At 37.8% G+C, this 24,339-nt stretch overlaps 1 protein-coding gene across 1 annotated transcript in view; it reads right to left on the reverse strand.

The window, feature by feature from the left end:
• LOC149555208 (nucleolar complex-associated protein 2-like) overlaps positions 1-24,339 on the reverse strand; it is a 135,372-nt gene that overhangs the window by 104,553 nt on the left and 6,480 nt on the right. Inside the window, 2 exon segments of the mRNA XM_089829290.1 lie at positions 2,276-2,336; positions 12,919-13,048. Coding sequence (XP_089685416.1) covers positions 2,276-2,336; positions 12,919-13,042 — 185 coding nt within the window. The 5' untranslated portion in view covers positions 13,043-13,048.

Here is a 24,339-nt window from a genome sequence, read left to right on the forward strand (position 1 = left end):
TCCCATGCTGGAGAGACAAATTTGGCAAGCTGTCATATTGAATTAAATGATTGTTGTTTTACATATTGACATCGCATCAGAGCCACACTTGGACAAACAGATGGTTACGAGAAAATAGAAGCCAGTGATCACTCAAGATCATGTGACTGGAGTAAACTGAGGATGTAAAGAAGAATATTACAATCATCAATCTCTGACAGATTGGAAAACACTGATCACTCAAGATTGTGTGGTTGTCTAGTAAAATAACCTGAGAAATTTAAACATTTATGCTGCACATAAAAGATTGCAGCTCTAGAATTGCAAAACAGCGATCATTTGAAAACAATAAGAAAATATACAGATCACGCTGAGTGAAGATTTCAAGTATATAAAAACCTGGAGATGAGAAGCATTTCAAACTACTTATGATGTTGCACATGTACAAGTATCTAGCGGAATCCCCTTTTGACAGCCAGAAGTGCAAGAAATAATGGTACAACAAATTTGTGACAGATATAAGGCTGTAGACCTCACAAGTCAAAGAATTTTTCCACATGAAAGTATGATGGCAGACCATATGAATTCTTGATGGTTCACCGATGATAGAGAACACCATGTAAAGCAACCTGAGAATCTAAACATGAATACTGCAAGTAGAAGCTAACAACACTAGCATTTCAAGACGGATCATCTGGAAACATTAAAAAATATGTAGATTACACCAAAGTGAAGATTTCAAGCAAATAGTAGCCTGAAGATGAGAACATATATAGCAGAATTCCCTTTTGACACCCAGAAGTGCAAGAAATAATGGTACAACACATTTGTGACAGATATAAGGCTGTCAGACTCACAAGTCAAAGGATTGTTTCCACGTGAGAACAAGATGGCAGAGCATATGAGTTCTTAATGGTTTGCATGACGATAAAGAACACAATGTATATCTTGCAGAGGATTAGAAAGCTAGCAGAAATCTAAAATTTGTATCAATACCATGCTATTTTGAGAAACAAAGGTAGAAGATGCTATGTATATGCAATTTTGTACCACAGTAAATGTAGAGAGGAGGTGACAAAGGAATTCCCAGACCTAGAATTTGTGATCCCTGATATTGTTGCAGTAAACATTCTCACATTCCCAGAATTCCAAAACTGATAGGAAAATGTCAAAATCTGCTCTGATGTCCTTATTCTCAATGGCCATGCTGCAGAAGCTCTAAAATATTGCTTTGAATACAGAGTAAAAGATAAGTTCTTCCAGACCACAAATGTTGGTTTCATATATGATTTGAACAAAGACTATATAAGAAATGTTTTAAGAAAGAGACTACAAAACTAAATAAGCAGAAGCCAGTGCCTAAATACATGTTTGGCAAATAGGAAACCATTGAAATAGAAAACATTGAACTTATAATTGAATCAACATGACTATGTACACAAGTCCAAACCCTCACCTATCCCACAGTTTAACAATTCTCCAAAAAATGAAGAGACAAGTAAATTGATTCACAGAGCTGACACATCCACCTAAAAGGATATTTTTATTGGCAAAGCTGTTCAAAATCCAGAAAATCATATCCAAATCTTAATTGTGGATAGAAAGGAATGTTTGCAAGCAGTTGTCTGTTCTAATCCCTAGATTCTTGGCTCAAAACACAAAATGATAGACATGTGGAACGTGGACAGGAAAAATAATATAGGTCACAACTAGAAAAGAGTTTAGAGATGTTATCTAAACCAGATCTAACAAAAGAAGCTAAAGTTGATACTAAAGTCAACAAAACAACAAATAATGTGAAATCATAATGGAAGAGTGAACAATGGATAATGCACGGTATGCAAAAAGGGAGATTGGAAAACTTGGAAGACAATGACCAGAAAGGAAATTCAAGACTAGTGAATAGCACAATGCCACAATCAAATTTCTTACAATAGTCATGACTCATGAGTAAAGCCATAAGTAAATGAGTGGTCATGACCTATTCCAAATATACATGTAACCTCATAAAATTCCATATAATTGAGTAACATCATAAAATTCCACATAGCTCAGTAACATCATAAATCTTACAAGGCCTTATGATAGAATGTGAGCTTCCTTCTCAAAGTTATTATAATGAGATTAAACAATATTTATACTCATAAACTCAGAAATTTAGAAACCAATATTTCAAATGTAATATAATTACGCTATGGGATGTGTGTGCACCTATGCAATAATTTGATACTATTGACAATCAAGGAAATGACAACAAACAAAACCAGCATAAAAATAACTCTCCTACTACTCGTACCTTTTCACTGGCTTCCTCCTAGCCTCCTTGTTTTCTATCCTGGCCATTCCTTGGCTTCCCCCTTGCAATCACCATTTAGACATGTTGAAATCATTCAGATAAATATTAAAAATAGTAGAAATTATTTAAATTTCAAATTTTACAAGGAAACTCACATTTATTATCATTTTCTAGTTAATATAAGCCGGAACGAGAAAGCACACTTTCAGAGGTAATAATGATGAATTCAATCTAAAATACAGATGAAAATAATTTTCAGACTTTGCAATAAAAGAATTTATTTATTTTCAAAAAGCTACATGCATATAAATTATATCATTGCAAAATGATGTAGAGTTGACAGGTAAACATCAAGAATGAAAAAATTCCAAGCCCTGGAGAAAGAAGTTGTGTCAAATTCTTCTCATGGATTAAATGGAGCTGTTTGAGAATGGAATCTCATTTCTACTAAGAAGAACCTGAACAAAGACTCTGGATAGTAATGAAAAACCTCTCATCTGTCAATTCATGGGGCTGAAAAATTAAGTCTTACTAAAACTGACAAATGAGAGCTTGTCTTGTAGGGCCTTCTCTCTGGCCTTAACAGAGAACTCCCTACTCTTACTTCGGATCATAAGCTTGTTGTCTTGAATTTGAAAACAGAATTGACTAAATCTCCTCGTTCTTCCATTTGGCTCAAAGGAGGAAGGATTCAATGAGCTACTCACCAAAACCTAATAAGAAGCCCCACATCATTCTTGCCCAAGGAAAAATTGGATGTATAAATTCTAATACACCAGTCTTGTTATAAGGAGTTGACTCAAAAATCCACAAAACAATTAATCCTTGCGAGAGCTTAGGTAATAAAATGAAAATAGAAGGGCAAGGCCCAGAGGATGACCTTAAGTTCCTTAATCTCAAGTAACAATAATGCACCAATTAGTTGTTAACTATGTTGCACAAGGAAGAAACCATCTGAAGACTTGGGTCAAAAATCTTTTGGTTGACCAAAGGGGGCCAAAACACCAAAGCATTTCTACATATTAACACACCTACTAAGAAACTTTACTGTTATCACCAAGCAACAGACTTGGAACATCAACCGATTGAGTTTGTCCAAGGCATCAAAGACCTTTTACCATTTTGAATGGCTATACAAAGACAAGAATATCAATAGAAACCATCAGCTTTCCAAGCTTATCAAGCATCCCTACAATTACTCAAGCTCAAAATAGGGAATGCAGTAAAGAGATCAACATTGTCAAACCAAAGAAATATATCTCTGGACTGAAGTGAGCTAAAGTGCCTAGGTTCCATGGTTTCAATGCCAATTTCTCCCACATATTTTTGACACGTCATAAAAATGGATCACTTAGACCCAAGGAATCAATGCCTGCAAGAATTGTTAAATCTCTGAAGAGTAGACAAAAGTTACTCCTCACCAATGTAACCCGAGTGCGTGCACCCAGGTCAAAACCTGGGCGCACCCGGTGTGCGTAAGCACCCGGTCCGCCAACGGCTTTTTCGTCTCCGCATCGGTCGAGCACCCAGGTAGGACATGGTGCTCAGGTGTTTCCCGAGTGCGTGGGTGCGCCTCGGGTGCTCGCGGGGTGCGCCGAGAAGAGGCCCAAAAAAATTTTTAAAAACAATACTTTTTACTTCTTTTTTTGTTTTTGTTTTTTAAGTATGCTAACCCTAATTGGGTGTGGGTCCCATGTGGTCTATTTGAAGGCTTAATAAGACCAATTGATCTCATTTTCATTTCACCATTTTGAAGCAGCAAGGAGCTAAGTGAGAAAGAGTGTTTGGAGGAGCTTGTGAGAGATTAGTGGATGGTTTTGCAAGGGATTGCAAGATCAAGAGGAGCAAGAGGAGCAAGAAAGTTTGATTTGGCAAGTGTCTCCTCAAGTTCAAGCCTTCAAGGTAGGGTTTTTTTTATTTTACTTAGTTTTTTTGGTTTTAAAAATCAATTTATAATTTTTAAATTTAGTATTTAGTATTTACTATTTAGTTTTACTAAGTTACTTTCAAGTTTCAACTTTCATTCTTGAATCTTGTTGATAGTTGAATCTTCTTAGTTCTATGATTTTTTATTTTATAATTTATTATCTGTATTAATTTTTAGTTTTTTTCGTTGTTCTTAAAATAAAAATATGGCAATATGGCATATGCTGAAACGTATTTTACTAAATACGTTTCAGCATATGCCATATTGCCATATTTTTATTTTAAGAACAATGAAAAAATTTAAAAACTAAAAATTAATATAGATAATAAAATAAAATAATATAGAACTAAGAAGATTCAACCATCAACAAGATTCAAGAATGAAACTTGAAACTTGAAAGTAACTTAGTAAAACGTTTCAGCATATGCCATATTGTCATATTTTCATTTAGTATTTAGCTTCATTTTTTAATACTTTAAATTTTTAAATAGTAAATGCTAAAATTAAATAGTAAAGTTTTAAGTTTTAAATTATTTTTACTTGGGCTGAAATGTATCATGATCATTTTTATAATTTTATTTTCATTTTGTGAAATGCAGTTTTATAAATGGCTTCTAGATCCAGCCAAAGTGCAGAAGACATGGAAATTAATGAGCCAAGTGCATCTGATTATGAGCCTGAACCTGAGCCTGAAGGAAGTGATCATGGGGCTGATGTAGGTGGTCAATCTGAACCTGAGGAAGAGCCTCCTTATGTTGCACCAAGGGTGCCTTCTACTGATTGCCCTTCAGAGATTTTGAGAAAGTATGCTAGGGGTCCTTATGACCCAAAGGCCCCTCTTAAACAGTTTGCTACAAAAATTACACGCCCTACACCTTCGGGGGGTGGCACACACAAATGGAAGTGCAAAATATGTGGAGCAGAATGGTTTGGCAGCATTACAAGAGTTAATCCACACCTTCTTTTTTGAAGTGGCTATGGTGTGAACCCATGCATGTTCTTATCAAATCCTGAGAATGTCAGATACAGAATTGAAGTGAATAAACGATGGGGCATTCCTGATGATAGTGTTGTTCCAGTGCCTAGATCTTTGTCTGTTAGGCAACAGGTACAGCATATACAGTAGTTACAGGGGTAGCAAGATACATCTACATGTATCTTGCATCAGAGAGCAAGGACTGTGTCACCTACACCATCATTCTCCTCATCTACACACAGTTCAGCAGGGGGCAGCAGTAGGGGGAAATGAAAAGCAACTACAAGTCGTACGGATAGTAACCTCATTGCTCATTTATTTAGCATGCATGCAAGGGACTGGTTAAATGATGTTGTTGGTGATTTCTTCTTTGCCAATGGCATCTCTACACATGTGGCTCGATCTCCCTATTTTGTGAGGATGATGACCATGGCAGTGAATGAGAGAGAGCCATCATATGTGCCACTAGGTGACCACAAGCTGAGGACTACAGTGTTGGATAGAGCCTATGACAAGGTTGGGATCTTGATGGAGCAAATGAAAGCATGTTGGATGGAGTCAAGTTGCAGCATTATGATGGATGGGTGGACTCATCGTCCACTCATCAACATTATGGTTACATGCACGGAGGGCCCATATTTTTTGAAGGCAGTTGATTGTTCAAGGCATTGTAAAGATGCTGATTTTCAGTTTCATGTGCTTAGGGAAGCTATTGAGGAGGTTGGATCACAAAATGTGGTCCAAGTTGTGACAGATGCAGCACATGTGTGCAAAGCTACAAGGAGGCTTGTTGAGGCAGCTTATAGGCATATTTGGTGGACTCCATGTTGTGTGCATGCCATGAACAATGCACTCAAAGACATGGGGAAAATAGAGTGGATTAGAAAGGTGGTTAATGATGGGAGAGAGGTGCAGATGTTTATCTACAATCATCATACATCACATGCACTTTTGAGGAGCTTCGCAAAGAAGCAATTCCTGAAACCAGTTGAGATCAGGTATGCATCATACTATATTCTCTTGGAGAGAATGATTAAGTTGCAAGAGCCATTGCAACTCATGGTTATGACACAAGAATGGAATTGATGGCCTGAGTCCAGAACAGAGCAAGGGAACAGGGTAAAGGAGACCGTGAAGAGTGATCAGTTTTGGAGTGATGCAAAATACATAGTCTCCATCATTACTCCAGTGTTTCAGGTGATCAGATATGGAGATGCAGATTCACCTAGCCTTGGAGAGGTTTATGAGTGCATTGATTCCATGCTTGGGCAGATGAGGGTTGTTGTGCGTGAGAGAGACCCCACTCTAGCATTCTATACGGAGCACATTGAGCCTATCATTCACCGCAAGTGGGAGAAGTTGAACACTCCTTTGCACATGGCTGCCTATGCATTGAACCCGAAGTGGTACATACCTAGGCCTAGTAGAGTCACACCACTTCGGAATGATGAGGTGAAGAATGAGTTCTTTCGATGCATTGCCAAAATGTATGATACTAAGACTGCTAGTGAGATTCGCACCGAGTGGTCCGAATTTGCTAGTCTTTCAGGTAATCCTTAAATCTTGATTCAGTGCTCTAAACTCTTTATAATTATAAGTTCTTTTAATATTTAATAATTAATTGTTACTTTACTTATAAGTTATAACTTTATTTAAGTTATTTATAATTTTAATATTATGTTGTAAACTTTAAAACTTGTAACTTGTAGGATACTCGAATATTGCAAAGGTGGATCTCAAAACCATGGCACAAAAGAATCCCATTTTGTGGTGGAAATGTCATGGGTCACAAAAGTTAAAGATCACCTCACTAGCCATTCGACTGCTTTCTCAGGTTTGTAATACTAATAACTAATTCCAGCCCTTTACAATCTTAACTTGAAGAGTTTTACCTTGCTGATTTTAATTTATGATTCATTGATTCAATAATTATTAATCATCAATTTACCATTTATCATTTGTTACAAATTGTATGAACATTTGTTTGTAACTTGTAAATTGTAACTTTCAACTTTGTTATCTCAGGTGTCTAGCCCCTCAGCTACAAAGAGGAATTGGTCCACCTACAGCTTCATTCACTCTGTTAAGAGGAACAGACTTACCTCTAAAAGAGCGGAGAAGCTGGTTGCTGTACATGGTCACTTGCGGCTCAAAGATCGCAAGACACGCGAGTACAAGGAGAGCCCTGCAGCACGATGGGATGTGGAGCCAGAGGATCCAGCTCAGATTGATGAGGATGCCAATGCAGAAGCCAATGTAGGGCTAGTTGGTGTTCCTTTAGAGGATTAGGATCTTACCCAAGAGGAGTCTAGTAGTTCCAGTGATGAGGACTTCGGCATAGGGGATGATTACAGAGCACTTGAGAATCATCCATTCTCATTATTGGCATTTTGTCATTTTGTTGATTATACTCACTTTGATATGGCTATGATACATTATTATTATTTCACTGTTTCATGCTATTCGGCTCATTGTCATCATGAGCATCTTTATGATATATGATATTCATAAAATCATATTTGAACAATGAATTTTGAATCTTGCATCTTGAACTAAGTTAATTTGTCAAATGGTCATTAGTAATAGTAATGGTTATGAAATTTCAAGTTTCAAGTTTGAACTTATGGTTTGTGAATCACATTTTAATTTTCTCTATTCATTGTAGTCAACTATATTTGATATGTTAATGTTACATTGTTATATATTATATAATATATTGAAGTATCATCTCATAATTAGCATTTTCAATCATATATATTAATAATATTATATATATACTATGCAACCCGCTCCCCCCCCCCCCTGAACCCCCCCTCTGTCGCACCCCCGCCGTCCCCAAATTGAGGCTATTTTTTTTCCGCACCCGAAACTCATCCCAACGTCCCCCCGCACCCCCGTGCCGGGGTAACACTGCTCCTCACAGATACACCTCAAAATATATAGTTCTCTCTTGAGAAGAAATTTGTTCAACCAAAGAGGATACAAGGAACATTATGCCCATTAAGCTAAATATGGCTCGTCCTTATACTAGCTGAACAATACGACCAGATTACATACTGAAAAAATGGGGCTTGATAAAAAGAATGTTGGATGGATCAAACCATTTCTTAGGGCTTAGGCAAGGGTGAAAGAAGACTGGAGGAACAACGATAGCAGAAATTTTAATAGGGATGCCCATCATCTAGTAACAAAAAGAACTTAATCATTAATCATGCTTGATTTGCTGATGCTAGCATCCTCTTTAACCAAGCTACTCCATGGCTTGCAAGGACGTTTACTACAATCCCAAAAGAATTCACAGAAAACAGTCATAAATCAGAAATTTACTTCTCATAGCCTTATAATCATGGAGCTGCTTAAATTTCTAGAATTATGGGTTATAAAGCCTGCAATGAGCAAGTTTTCACCTATTTAAGGATTTCTTTTGAGTTTTAGCAGACCCAAATATTTGTATTGTTGCAAACTGATCAATAAAGTAAAAACTGAAAGCTGCCATTAGCAGCTTGTCCAATACTTGGCTGCTTCCTCATCCTAGGCTGTTCCTAATCAATTATGTTCTGGCTGCACTCCCAATATGCCAGCTCACCACTATCAGTGCCCATGAAGGAGTCATTAACTGGAACAGCTTATGCTAAAGATTCTTTGGGAGGGTGCAATTCAAGACAATAAGAAGAAAGAACATTTAGTCAAATTAGAGTAGCTAAGAAGAACCAAAAAGGAGGTCTACGCCTGAGAAGTCTTTGAGATCATCAAAACACCTTGCACCAAAGCTTGTTTAGGAGAATGACCTCCCAATTGAAAAAGTAGAGGACTAAATTCCTATGCCAAAAGTATCATTTTCAGCCTAGCAAAGGTATTTCTTGGTAGCCTTCTGCCATCACTAAATCCTAAATTTAGAGAAACATTGAAAGTGATGTTACCCTTATTTACTACCATCTCTCTTGGTTGCCTTGTATTGGAGCTAAGATACTTCTCCTGAAAGAAAATATCATGGGAAATTGTGAACTTAAAAGTGTCCTCAATCAGGTAAAGGAATGGCTGAATCAAAATAACATGCTTACCTTATTCCAAATCATGAACTTTAACGGAGAAGCCAAAATCAAAAGCTAATATGAAGTTTATCTTCTAATGCATACAAGAGAAGATTGGCAGGTGTTCGCTAACTCTTTGAAGGAGTACATCTCCCTTGACCCTCTCGTGTAGGTGAATATTAAAGGAACAGGAACATACTCCATCGGCAAAGGTCTGCAAAGGCGCATCCCACCCTTCTCAATTTGAGATATATCTGACATATTAGTGACATATGCATAGCATACTTATCTTAATAGCTTCTCTTAAAATACAAATAGTTGATATTTGACAATTTTCAAAAGCAAAAAGCTCCACTGTGCTCTATGTTTCAAGGAGGATACCAATTAAGGCCATAAGTTGTTTTAATTGAGTGTACTTATGCCAAGGAAGTGTGGAAGCTGGTCTTTCTCAAAATATTTTATCAAAGCTACTAGTTCTGACTCGAGCCAAAAAGCAACTGAAATCCATCAGAACCTTCAAGATACTCACAAAGATGCCACATGGATCACTTCAGTAAAATCTCTTCTCCTGAGATATAGTTTTTGGAGTACTCAGTATATGGAAAGCTAGTGTTTGATGAGGAGAAATTAATCACACCTTTTGTCACTGCCTTGAACATTCTATCACTCCTTCAAGACTGAGCTTATCATGGTCCAAAGATCAGAAGAGCTGAAAAAGATTTATTATTCTCATGATAATAAATTAAAACAACATACTATATTTTGATAAAATAACAAAGTCTAATGCAAGAACTGTTTGAGGTGGTAGTGCTCTCTACGTTTCTGGTAAAAAATTAAAACTCACAAAGTCCAATCCAAGAAATGCTTGAGGTGGTAGTGCTCTCTACATTTCTGGTAAAAAATTAAAACTCAAATTCAGTGCTTCTTTCAAAGTTGGTTCCAAAAATGTCACAAAAGCTCGGACATTAAAATTCAGCTTGCAACTTGCAGATGATTAAGGAATACAAGATCATAATCAATGCAGTCAAACTATCTCAAAAGTGTTCTCTGCAGTGTGTGGCTAGATTTCCATCACATGCCATGAGCAAAAAAATAGCATTGCTGATTATCTGATTAGCCAAAGTACCTTCCAGCTAGTACACACTGCATTTTGAGCAGTCAAGGAAGTTCTTAGTGGTTTCTTGAATTTTTTGCCTTCTTTTTGTTGTGTGTCAGTTTCCTTTTGGTGTCTATTTCTTAGGAAGCCTGTTTTGGCAGATGCAATATGAATTTTCACCATCAATCTGTGTGCATTTGTTCTAGCAGTATTTACTGTTGGAGTTATTTTGCAAGTGCATGTCGTTGCAGTATCACCTGTCTTCTCATGGTTTGGATGAAGAAATATAACTGAATCATTAATCATGTAATCTCATTACAATCTTCAGCTGAGTTGTAGTATGTTTATCTAACAATTTTTTTATGGGGCATACAACTCTCATAGTTGTGCTTATAGGACATCTGAAATTAATTAAATTATTTTTAATTTCAGTTGTCAAAATAGATGACAATTAATTGTAAGGGAAGGAATTTTCAGAGCACGTTCAGATATTTTATTGGATTTCATAAAATTATTGATGCTTAGGCATTAATCAAAAATTTTGGAGACAAATATCTTCAGGTGTTTGATAGAGGAACTGGACGCAAACCTGGTTCTTCTTCAAGTGGTAGATTTGTGACAGAGCCTACATCTGCACTTAATTTGTGAAATCTTCTGTGGAGACAAATTTGCAGATATAAGTTCCAATAATAATGATATTGACTGAGTTGAAGATTTCTATATTTTGGGGGTAATAAAGTTATTTTATTCTGAATCTTATTATCATTGCCCTTTTTTCTTATATTTGTGCTTATGTTAATAGAGTCGTGGTCTGGTTGAGTTTTGCGAACATTACCAGATTTAAAAGGATGTGACATTCTCATATATTTGGCACGAATAGGAGTCAACTCAAATATAATATAAATGTTTTATATTTGAATATATGACACTTGTAATGGAGTCATCGTCTGGTTAAGTTTTGTGAACATTGTAAGAGCTGAAGGAATAAATAATTACCAGATTTTAAAAGAATGTGAGATTCTCATATATTTGGCATGAGCAGGAGTTGACTCAAAATATAATCTAAATGTTTTATATTTGAATATATGCAGGCATGTAATTGTGGGTCCCATCATCTCAAAAGTTCTGATATTAATTTTATGAGGAGATTATATTATAGTTCATTTGTAAACTTGAATAAATATTTGCTGGACCAACCTTTGAATTTGTAAAGTTTGATCGGAAATGTAAATGCTGCAGATGGTGACCATACTCTCTATAAGTGTCTTTGCTGTTTCATTAATTAGAGTCGGAATCCTTCAATCTATTCGCATATGGACCAATCTATCATTTAAGTCTGAAGAATTACAGGCTTTTGTTTTCCTTGCAGCTTCCAATTTATCTCCACTGGTGTGAAAGCTTTCTCTTCAGAAACCAATCTTCCATATTCGAGCTCAGTGCATACAGTTAATGAACACTCAGGTTCAAGAAGGGAGTGCCTGTTGCAATTGTGTATCTCTAGTCTGAAGCAATTACAACATGGAAGATGGTACAGTTTGATACATATATCGGGTCTCTTGCTGCACACTGAATATTCATCTGGTAAGGAGTGTCTTAGCCGTTTGTAGCTGTTACCTCAGCATGTAGTGGAGTTGAGCTTTGAGTAAGCTGACATATGACTGAAGTGGGTTCTGGTAAGCCACTTGGGCAATATCAATCCTTAGCATGAGTTTTGGGCATGAATTTACAAACAGTGGACTTATATCTGGATGCAACTACAATCTGTGGGTTCTTCCTTTGCATTGGGCAAAGTATGTTTAGTATATTGCCTGGTTTGGGTGTGCAAATACTCTGCAGCAACTCCTCCTTCATATCAGGTTAGAGATTCACTGACGTTTGAATATATTCATAACCAACAGTAAACGTCAAACAGGTGCCAGAAATCTGTTCATTCTGTAATATTTAATCATTTTGCATTGTTGGTTCCAGAATGTTATCTGAATCTGTATTGGGATACATAATAGATGAGATGGTTTTCTATGGTAGAGTTAACAATAAAAATTCTGATCAGTAAATGCAAACATTATGTCATTGCATTCTGCTCTGTTTTGATCTGTGTATGAGTTATTTAAGAACTGAGTGCAAAACAATTGTGAATTTGTAGTTCCTATGGCTATCATTTCCTGCCCAGCCCAGTAAACAGAGAAATATAAGATTCAAAAAAGAACAGTACCTTATTTATCAGCAGAGGAAGCCTGCAAAGTGTTTGTCCAAATGCCTATATGATTAAAAATTAGGTTTTATTCAAGTACAGTATCTTACAAGTTCTGATACAATTTAATTGTTTGTAACTGTGAGTTGTCAAAATAAAGTTCAGGCTCACTTAGAAACTCACATCCATGTGTAATAGAAATTGAGAGGTTTTTCTTAGTTGACTACTCTTATTTAAGGTTACAGAAGCCTTCAAAACATAATCATTATTTAAAGGATTGTATTATAAAAGCAGTTAAACTAAGTAAATAACAAATGAACACAGGTTTAATAAATATAAGAAAAAAATTTAAAATCAAATGGCCAGCTCCAAAAGACAGAAATTTAAAGAAGCAAACACAGCCAAAAATAGACGAGAGTTACCAACTAAAGATGCTCTGGTATCAGATTGTTTGCGTTTGAAAGCATCTTTCTTGGGCCTAAGCTTGTGCTTTGACTCCATAGTTATTTTTGAGTGCTTCTGCTTGATGTTCCGAAATTTACTCATGTTTATCTGCAAAAAAATTCAATTTGATTATAAATCAGTGCAATGGAATGTCTGCTTAGGTATGTCAGGACAGCCTTCTAGAATGGTAAGAAAACTGTGACTATTTATGTTACCTGAGATAAGGTTTCATAATGTTAATACTTACATTAAGAATAAAAGATTCACCTGGAAAATGTATGCTTTATTTAAATATATGATGTGATACTATATTTTGAATTTCACTATTGTAAGTTCAATTATGCCCGAAAGGATCATAAATCAATTGCATAATTTTGAAAGAAATGTTAGGAATCAATCTTTTTATTGTTTTTTTTAAAGCAACTTTCTTTCTATTGCTACCAGAGCCTGTGTATTGATCTCTGTTCAGCTTCAAACCTTTGACATTCTTCTTATTATCTCCTCTTTACCGAGCTGCACTATTGTTTCCCTTGTGTACTTCACTTTTTTTAATAGCAGTGTCTACGTCTTAAGGCTACACTTAACTTAGATCCTCTCATTTATTCTGCTGGCTGATCTTCTTGTGTGCACTCTCTTGCACCTTTTTCAGTCTGTTTTTTTCCTTTTCGGCTGTGTTAAAATTCTTACAGTTCTCCAGCACAAATCTCCAGCATCTATTTTCTGTATTCAGTTTTTTCATTCTCCTTTTGCCTATGCCAAGTAACTAAGTTAAGCGCACCAGTTTTCCATTCAAAATCCTGTTTTATTAACTTTGCTACTTCAGCTGCGCTAAATACCTCTCACCATTTTAAGCGCACCTTTCATTTTACCTGGCGTGTGACTTTTCCCTATGAATTTTCCTTGTTCTGCACCAAACTTTGCTATCTCTGGCCTTGTGCAACAACCTGCTACATGTGCACCAATTCTTTACACACAATTCTATGAATGAATGAATGAATTTAATAATGTCCACGAGACCAAAGCCACCTATGGGATCCACAAGCTAACACACTCCCCCAGAAAGTAGGAAGAGAACCTAAGTAAGTTGTAACTATTACGAGGTAATTGGTAAATACTTGGGTGAGTGAAATGTCGAGAGGCACCTGAATCAATGTACCAGGCAGATGACTGCACATGATCTGCGGGTCTTTTAGCCATGAAGGCGTAAAAGGCAGATTCCGCCTGCTCAGTGTGCTCTGCACTATTCGCTTTGGGTTGTGAACCTGATTGCTTACACTGGGCAGCTAAGCGTTTCCGACATGCAACCTTCATGTGACCATACTTGTGGCAGTAGTTGCATTGAATGTTCTTCTTTTTGGTACCATCGGATGCTAGAGCAAAAGGCTTCTGCTGAGATGGTTGCTGAAACTTGCCCTTATCCTTCTGAAAGGATTTCGCAGCAAAGGCTTGCTCAGTGGAGGTGGAACTGGAGCTGCTACCGAACTGTTGTTTCCACCGATCTTGCTGAAGCAGCAGGGTGCAGAGATCAGTGAACTTTAGATCAACACCAGTAGATGTGATGTTGAGAGTCTCAATAAAATGCTCATAGGAATTTGGTAAACTCCAAAGAGTGATTACCACAATATCCTCTTCCTCCATCTTGCAACCGATGGCAAGTAACTGATCACGGATTTCCTGAATCCGATTCAGGTGTGCCTAGAGCGAGATGCGCTCATCCATGACAATAGAAAACAGAGTGTTTTTCAGAAAGATGGCTCTGCTCTTGTCGGAAGTCTCATGAAGACTTTTGAGATGTGTCCAGATTTCGGCAGCTGTCTTGCCTGATGGAATCTGAGAAAGTTGGTCATCCACTACGGATATTTTGAGAAGCATTACTGCCTCTCGATTATTCAGATCCCATGTATCTTGATCAAGACCCGAAGAAGTCGGACGCTACTTAACACCCAGAACAAGTTGATCGGTGTTTCGATATTCGAAGATTGCGATGATGCGCTGCTTCCAAGTTCCATAATTGCGACCATTGAATTTGGAATTATGCTCGAGCAAAATATTTGTCAGAGATGCCATGGCACGTTTTTCAATGAAAAACTGTGAAAATCTGTGAAGGCACGTTCTTTGAGGCAAAAAATACGAAAGACCCAGAAGAATCAGACAATGACCCAAAAGAGAGCTCGAAAAACGCAGAAGGAATCTGTTGTCGTTTTCTGGATCCGCTGGCTCGAAAATCGAGGCACCCAAAAAAACGGACGACAACCCAGTTGAGCTCTCGAAAAACCCACCAAGAATTTGCAAACAAAATAATTTTTCGACCCCAAAAATTAGGGTTTCGAACAAAACCCTAGCCGTCGGATTGGAGATCAAAAAAATGACAAATTTCTTGAAAAAAATGATCGAATCTGCTTCCCAAAGGACGATGACAGACTGAGATGGAGCTCAAAAAAGTCGTGTTTGACCGCCAAACGATTGGCAGATATGGCAGCAGGAGTCGTTTTTTTTTAAAACGCAGAGCTGTAAAACAAATGTCAAACAAGCACGATTTTCAGAGTGACCACGATTTGCATGTTCTCAAAATCACGATTTTTCAGAAAAAAGAGCTAGCTGAAACTCGGATTTTTTTACAAATGAATTTCTCAAAAAAAGTCAAAAAACCCAAGTCGAAAATCTGAGGTTTTTTTTTAGAAAGCAAGAATCACAGAATAATTTCGAAAATTAGCTTTGATAATTTCGGAAAAGAAATTATAATTTTCGAAAAAATTAAGAAATACGCTCTGATACCATATTACGAGGTAATTGGTAAATACTTGCTTGTTAATAACAGAGACCGAAAGGTCAATTTATACAAAAGAATGAGACGATGTTTCCTTAGGAAACGATCGTAAAGAATAGAAACATTCTATTCCAGAGAAAGCAAAAAAACGAAAGCAAACTAAAGCTAAAAATATTTACAAGATAACCATTAACTAATAATAGACGTCTTATCTATTATTGTAATAGTAACCTCTTGATTAACTCGTCTCTTCACTGGTGGATTTTGATAATCAGGTTTGTGGTGTTGCCTAACTATTTTTCTTCAAATATGTAGTTCAAATTGCTTTCCTCTAAAATCTCTGCATACCTGGATCTGATGTTTTTGTAGGCCAAGCACTCCATGATAAAGTGGTGCTCCATCTCAATAGCCCCCATGTCACAACAGAATAGGCACATCTTGTTTTTCCATTCCTCTTTTGGAACACTCCATCTACCCATTTCACATCTCAATTGATGGGAGCCAGTTCTAAGTTGGGCTATGAACAACTCTGTTCTCTATTTAATATTTGCTCCTATATACACTTTTTTCTCATGATTTGTTGCGGGATTACATTCCATGATATAATTAAAAAAATTCCGCCCATTGTGCCTGTCCATATGATACTTCAAAACTATTCACAAACAAACTTTTTTATTTCTTCATTACTAATCTGGCACCCTTGAATGTTAACATCCCATTTTTTCATCCATGTGCCTTTTCTCCTATCTAGCCTTTCCTCTGTGACGAACTAAGGCTAATGTTGGCTTTCCATACCCTCAGTTTTCTTTAAGTAACTTAGCAGCCAAGCCATTGCAACAGCTTTTAAGGGGAAGGAGCGAACTTCTGCCAATAAGATCTCATTTGGCACAATTGTCTTGATTTTGAGGTTGTCAATGATAAAGTGTTTTTATATTCTTTGATCTTGCCTCCATTTCTGATCTGACATACTGTTGCCCCAAATTTCACACCCATACAAGACCATCGGGGTGACTAGCAGTCCAAACAGCATTTTCTTGGTCTTCCAATCCCATAATTTTGCATTCCTACACTTATTTTGTTGAGAATACAGCGCTTTCCAGCCCACCCCCAGCCCAATTTCTTTTTGTTCTGCATGTTTCCCAGCTGGGCTTGTTTTGAAATAGATTACCATATATTTGTACTTGTTCACTAACTCTAGAGGATTACCTTCAAAGAGAAACGTGCTTGAGGGCTTCCTATTTCTCATCAATGAAAAGATAGTCACTTTGGTTTTGCTAGTGTTTACTTGCATTTGCACTTCTTGACAAAAGCTTTTTAATACTTTCAGATGTTCTCTCAAACCATTGGCCATCTTAGCAATTATGATGAGTTAATCAGCATATAAAAGTAGTTTTATCACATAGCTAGTCAGTTGCACCCCCTTGTTTACCACCTATGGTAAAACGGTTTGATATATGCTACTAAAATAAGAAATTATAACACAGAAAGTAATTGCAAATGTTTATCAGAAGACCGCCTTATATTCTATTATTGTTCTTCAAGTACATTGGTATGACAGTATTACTAATAATGCCTCTTTCTTTATGGAAAAGTGTACATAAACAATCTGAAGGGGTGCAACTCAACCGACGCAACATAAGGATTACCTTTTGGTTAATAACATACTTAACTATTCCCTAATAACATGTTTAACCATTCCCGACAGATAGATACAATTATACTAACAACATCATCACCCCAAAAAAGAAAATCATCTCTGACGACTGACAATAAAATGGAGATAATGCTTTGACCATATATACGTAAGACAAGAAAAAACTAAGAAGTGGGCCACAAGAGCGTCCCTAGAGATGATGGTTGTGATGTTGTTGGAGTCAAACGCACTTGCAACTCATAAACTTGATGGGTCCTAACCTTCAAATCCTGCTCTACCCCTAGCTGCTTCTCCATCGTATCTTTATCGTAATGGCAACCTCCACTAGCTATCACCTTAGCCTCTAACTCTTTAGTCACGTGAGCTAGTTGTGTCTGCAATAGGCTCTTCTCCTTAGTCATCTCTGACTAAGTCATCAACTTCGCTCTCTCTGTCTCCGAGGTCGGCTATTAGCTAGCCAACTATTGTCTTTGTTGAGCCAAATCCCCCTCAATAGCCCATTGATCGGGTAGCCATCTCCTCCTGAGCCCAATCTACTACTACTCGATCTACCCCTCCTTGCCGCAAAGTATAGCAAGTATCTCTGTAAACTTGCACCATCTCTTGATTAAGGGCCTCCACTCAACTCTCAACAAATGGCTCAACAAAAGCCTAGTCCTGCAACATCTCTAGAGTTTTTGTAGTTGGTCATCCACAAGCCTCAAAACAAGTGGCAAAGGTGGTGGAACAGCCCAATCTCATAAATGTCAACATCTGCTCCAAATCTTGAACGGCTCGTTCGAGAACCCGAGCTTGTGTAGAGACCACCACCTGGCGACCTCAGGCTACCAAATCTACGAGATGTCTCTACATCCCCACCAAGTGACTCTCTCAACGACTTTGAGGTTGTCCTAAGCTACTCATGTGCACCAACTACCAAAGGTTGAATGGTCTCTATCATGGCGTGAGAGGACTCCAAGGCAAGTAGTCTCTCATCCCTCTCAACCTCGACTATATGGTGCTCTCCATCCCCTATGTCAACTACTACATCAAGTACAACGGCGACTATAGGCTCTCCTCCCCCTCGTGACTTTGTATCATCCAACTCCACAACCTTGGGAGGAGGTACATCCCTCACAGGTGAAAGTATAACAGGTTTAGGTACAACTAGGGTCAAGTTGAACTATTGGTTTAGCCAAGCACTCATACTCTCAAAACAAAGGTGTCTGGCTGGGTACCACTTCAACTACAAGATGCTCTCTTGCTACCTCTGTTAGCAATGCAGTGTCCACCATCACTACCACATCACACCCAACCACCTCCAATTGAATCTGAAGCTCTTCTAGTTCCTCACTGTCATGCATCTCTAGCATCTCCATTACCTCCTCTCTGTCATGGCTTTGTGTGTGACCTATCAGTCCCAAACTCTACCACTACCTCCCCCTCAAGAACCACTATCCCTACCTTTGGAACCACCATGAGACGTCTCTCTGTCATGACTACTGGTGCATGTATTACTGGAGACATCTATTGGCACACTAGACTGATTGAAAGCAAGGATAGGTGTGGTGCTTACTATCAAATGTGTTGTCATGGGCACAAGGGCCATGCAAATAAGACAAGTGTGGGTGTCGAAGTGACTACCTCCATAAGGTCACCCTTCGCCATCTAAGTATTGTCTCCCTCGTCTAAGTCACTCACACTCTCAAATGTCTACTTACGACCATTATTTGCCCAAGTCTAAGTTATCTCGGCTGCCTGGGCATGAGTGATTGGCTCTTGGATCCTTTTGCCTCTTGAGGTAGATCTTCAATTTCGAGTCATTGACAAGGTCTTGCCACTTCCTTCCTGTCCAAAGTCCATAGCTTGATCGCTCCATTATCTCCAACCTCTCGCACCTTGTAGGGTCCAAGCCACTTTACTTTGAATTTGCCTTGCTTAATTTCAGTTCGCCCTTTGTATTTCAAAACTAATTTTTCAAGAGTAGACCTCATCTATTTGAGGTGCTTGTCGTTCCACACCTTCCTTCACTATTGAGCTATCTCAAATGCTTATTGGGTCATTAGATGCCGTTCATCCAACTTGGTTAGATTATATAGTCTCTCTCTTAGACTCTCCATATCTCCCAACCTATTTTTAATAGCTATTGTGAGACTTGGCACCATCAACTCAGTAGGTACAACAACCTCATGTTTGTACATCAACTAAAAAGGGGTTGTCCCATAGTGACTCTGTACGTGGTGTAGTACGCTCATAGCACCGATGGAAACCTTTCTTCATAGTCATCTCCCTCAACTCCGCATGACTTGTAGATTATGGTCAGCAATATTTTATTAGTAGCTTCAGCTTCTTCATTCGCCCTCAGGTAGTAGGGACTTGATGAAATGTCCCAATCTATCACATGATTGATGAAACATCCCCATCTATCACTCGTGATCTAAATGGCTATGTCATACCTTGTGATTATTTGCTCATAAATGAATCTCGTCGTACTTAAGGCTGAGCTATTGGGAATGGCCCATGCCTCAACCCACTTAGTGAGATATTTTGTTGCTACGACAATATACCTACACTGACATGCTCTACTCACCTTAAGTGGCCCCACAAAATCAAGTCCCCATCTCTCAAACAACTCTTGTGCATTAGAGGGGTTCAAAGGCATGAAGTTTCTTTTCAAGGGTTTCCTAGCTCTCTAACATGTATCACAGCTCACCACCAATTTCCTTGCATCATTGTATATTGTTGGCCACCACAACCCTATCAGTAACACCTTTTGTTCAGTTGTGTCAAGCCCCATGTGCCCTCTTGTCGGACCTTCATGGGCTTCTATCAGTACACTTGGGAATCATACTCCATTGAGAATGAATCCCTTCTTGGAGATCTTTGTATTGTTCGTACTCCATTGGGAATGAATGTTTTTCTTCCACTTCATCCACGAACAACTCGTAATCTGAGTCCATTTTATGAGTCTTGATCATCTTCAAGACATCATTCTATTTCGAGAACTCCTTTGTTTGGCTCCATCTGTCACTTTCCTTCATCCAGGATGAAAGGTTGGGTACCAATCATCACCCATTGCACCATTAATGTCCCGATGTGTTTGATCCCATGTTGTTCGGCACCTACAAGTTGGAAGGTTTATTGCCACAATGTAGGTTGCCCTAATCTCTTCCATGTTTCCACCTATAGTACATTGACACTAAACCCTCAATTGATTATGGTGTCATCAAGATGGTTCCAAGAATACCCATCTCCACAACAACTAGTGTCTCCTATATTTACCACAAGTAACATCGGGTCTTTTGCAGGCCCACAAGAGTTCTCCTTCCTGACGGTGTTTTCTCATTCGCCATAGGTTCCCTTCGGCTCTAGCCCACTTAACACCTTCATAGTTGATGTCATATTTAGTAAGGTTGTTCTCAATTGCAACATAGTTACAAGGTCTTTCAATTTTATAGGAATTTTGGTTTGCATCACTTGTACTATATTTTGTTTTACTTGGCCTCTTAACGAGGTGTTGGCAGTGTTGTTTCTCCCTTCCTATGTATGCCTTTGCTTCCTGTATCATCCTCTTCTTAGCCTCTAGTTTCGGGTAAGCGACTTTCTTCGCTTGCCCTCAGGTGACAGCTAGCACCTCCTCCCCGTTCTTCGATGTTCGAGAGGCTAACCCCAAGCTTGGGACATTTTGCCATGGTGACTTTTGGTACCCATCACCCGTGAACTTGGGTAATTTTTCTTTCTATGCCATGGTGACTTTTGGTGCCACGAGTTGCGTTGGTATCGTGGGTTGTGCTGATCTCATGAGTTGTGCCGATACAACGGACTATGTTGGTATTGTTGATCTCGGTGTCCCGAAATCGAAAGTGTTTGGCACCCCTGCACTTGGTGTCCCCGAACTATTGGAAGTGTTTAATCTTGGTAGGTTGCTCTGATCATTGTACCCCTTTCTCACTTTGACACTCATGGTGGCACTAGCATCCTCAACTTCTCTACCCTCGACTTCTTCTCTTTCCCTCCTTCGGGCCTCCCTTGTTTGTGTATGTGGGGTTAAGTTTCCAAGTAAACTTCTTGTTTCTTAACTAAAATCCTCCTCAATATTCACCTTACTATTCTGCTCTTCGTTGTGGCAAAATTCCTCGTCGTGTTCACTAACTATAGTCTCGTCTTCATTGACCACCTCCTCTAGTAGTCCCTCGGTGATACTCTTGAACCTTTTCCTTCTTTCGGCTTGTTGCTACAATAATATCACTTTCCAAGTAGTCTCTCACTCCTCTATCTCTTTTTAGTATTCCTTTTCTTATTTAATTGGTTTGGCATAAATAATTTCCTTACACATCCACAATGAAACAAAACATGATAAACTTAAAGAACACTTTTATTCATTTATTGTTTGACTACAATTTATGTCACTATAGGGACATCATTATAACATATTCTCCTTTATTCATCTTCTCTCTCAGGGTTCACTTCACATATCCCCTATGACGGGATTCATCTTCTCCCTCATGACGATGACATCCCTCACTTTTACAACAAAATTCCTCAAGAAATTGTTGTCGATTCTCGCGGTTGATTTTTGGCCTTTGGTTTTGGAATGTCAAAAACGTCTATGCCAACAAGCATGGGAGACTGTTCATTAAGCGGTTAAGAGGTCAACAGTTAGACTAACTTCGAGGGCACTCCACATGACACCTTCAGAAGTTCCTTCCCATGCGGCTTCTCTTCACACGTATGTTTTGACAAATGCATGAAGCAATGAGATAAAATCTGTTGCTAACTCTCATACACCTTCAAACAACTTAGGGTTCTTGTATTCTTAACTGGTACTACCATAATCTAGTGGCTAACCCATCAGATTTCTTTGTCATTCACTCTTTCCCCGAATCTTGAAGGCAACGATGCCAAATGCTTACCACCTATGGCAAACTGGTTTGATACATGCTACTGTAATAAGAATATATAGCACAGAAAGCAATTGCAAATGCTTATTAGGAAACTGCCTTATTATTGTTCTTCAAGTATATTAATATCATATGATAGTACAATGCTAATGATGCCTCCTTGTTTATGGCGAAGTGTAAATATACAATTTGAAGGTGTGTGACTCAACCGTCACGACATAAGGATTACCTTTCGATTACTAACAACATAATTAAATATTCCCTAACAACATGTTTAACCATTCCTGACAGATACATACAATTATACGAACAACACCCCTCACCACTGGACTTGTCTAACCATTCTTCAAACTTGTCAATGTAAAGCCCAAACAAAGTTGGAGATAATGGGCACCGTTATTTGACCCCAATGCCGCAGCTAAAGCATTCTGACATATCGTCAGTAGTTTTGATTTTAGCCTTAACATGCTCATACAATCTATGAACCATAGCCCTAAGTTCCTTAGGAATATCCAGCTCTTCCATTATATCCCAAAGTTTATCATGTGGCACCATGTCAAAAGCTTTTTTTGGTCCACAAAACAGCAAAAAGCCTTAGCCCATTGGGTGTTCCATATTTTTTCAACTAGGAATCTAAGAGTGACCCCGTGATTGATAGTGGAATACTTTAGACTAAAATTGGCCTGCCCCTTAGCTCTTTTTCCTTCTATTTATGCTCATCTACTAATTTTCCATTTGACCATGCTGCCAAATAATTTGTCAAAGGGATTGACCATGACAGTCCAATAATTTGAAGGGTTATTTATTTTGTGAAGTTGCATCACCACACGAGTTGTCGAGTTTTGAGGGAAACCCTCCTCATTGACATTGTTGAAGATATGATTGATATGAGGTGCAAGAATATCAATGCCCCATTTTAAATATTCAGCTTGCAGCCCATCAATATCTTGAGCTTTTCCTACAACTAACCTCCTTATGCCTTGAGTAATATCTTGATTGCTGAAAAGGTCCTCCTTGGATTTAATTACTGGGGTTATGTGTTCTCCCAACCCACATTCATAAATGTATCTTGGCATACTCCAGCCATTGAGCCCCCATGATGACATTCTCTATTTGCTTCTCCTTTTGCCATAGCTCTTTCAAAAACTTTTTGGGATTGTTTTTCTCTAGGTTGATCAACTCAAGCCTTATTAAGTCCACATAATGCTCTTTCTTTTGCCTTAGTAGCTTTCTATACTACTTGTTTTCTTTATTTATTTTGTAATGTCCCCTATCAGGGACTTTCATAACTTAATTGAAATTACTTAATTGAACTCTTTGGAACATCCAATTTGATTTCTTATTTCTTGTTGTATATGTTTTTAGGTGATTGATATTCTTAATATACCTTGATACATGAAAAGAAGTGTCTTTTCATTATACCATTGGATAATATTAATTTATTGTTATATTGTTATTTATTATTTAAAAAATTATTAATATACAATTAACTTTATATTATGATTATTAATATTTAAAATATTAAAATCTCATATTTTATTATTTTATGCAATACTATGATATGATTAATATTTTTTTTTTTAAATTATTTATTTATATATGTTTTAATTTTAATTTGACAGGGATATCAAAATCCTCCCCTATCAAATTTTGCTTGTCCTCAAGCAAGATCATAATTTATTTTTTGTCAAGCGAAAATACAAAGCACACAATTAGATGCATAAAAACACGAAGTAGACACGCAGTAGACACATGAATGCATGAAAACATAAAGCAGACACATGGAAACACGAAGAAGACACATGAATGCATGAAAACATGAAGAAGACACTGTGTAGACACATAATACATACATTCTTGATTAATGTCTTTCACTAGAGTCAAGAGGATGATTTGAACAAAATTTACTTCTTCGATAGGATCCTTCAACCACAAGTGATCATTAGTGCACATGTATATATAAGTTTCAAAGAAAAAGTGAGTCATGATAAATTACTGCAAGTCAGTCCCTTAATAAGTCCAAGAGCGGAACTTTAGCTCCCTTGGCCTTAGTGGTGGTGTTTATGCATCAGACGAAGTAGCCTACTTAGCGGGTTGC

This window comes from Cupressus sempervirens, chromosome 5, assembly GCF_028749045.1.
Source record: "Cupressus sempervirens isolate cs-2001-9-10 chromosome 5, ASM2874904v1, whole genome shotgun sequence".
Classification (NCBI taxonomy): domain Eukaryota; kingdom Viridiplantae; phylum Streptophyta; class Pinopsida; order Cupressales; family Cupressaceae; genus Cupressus; species Cupressus sempervirens.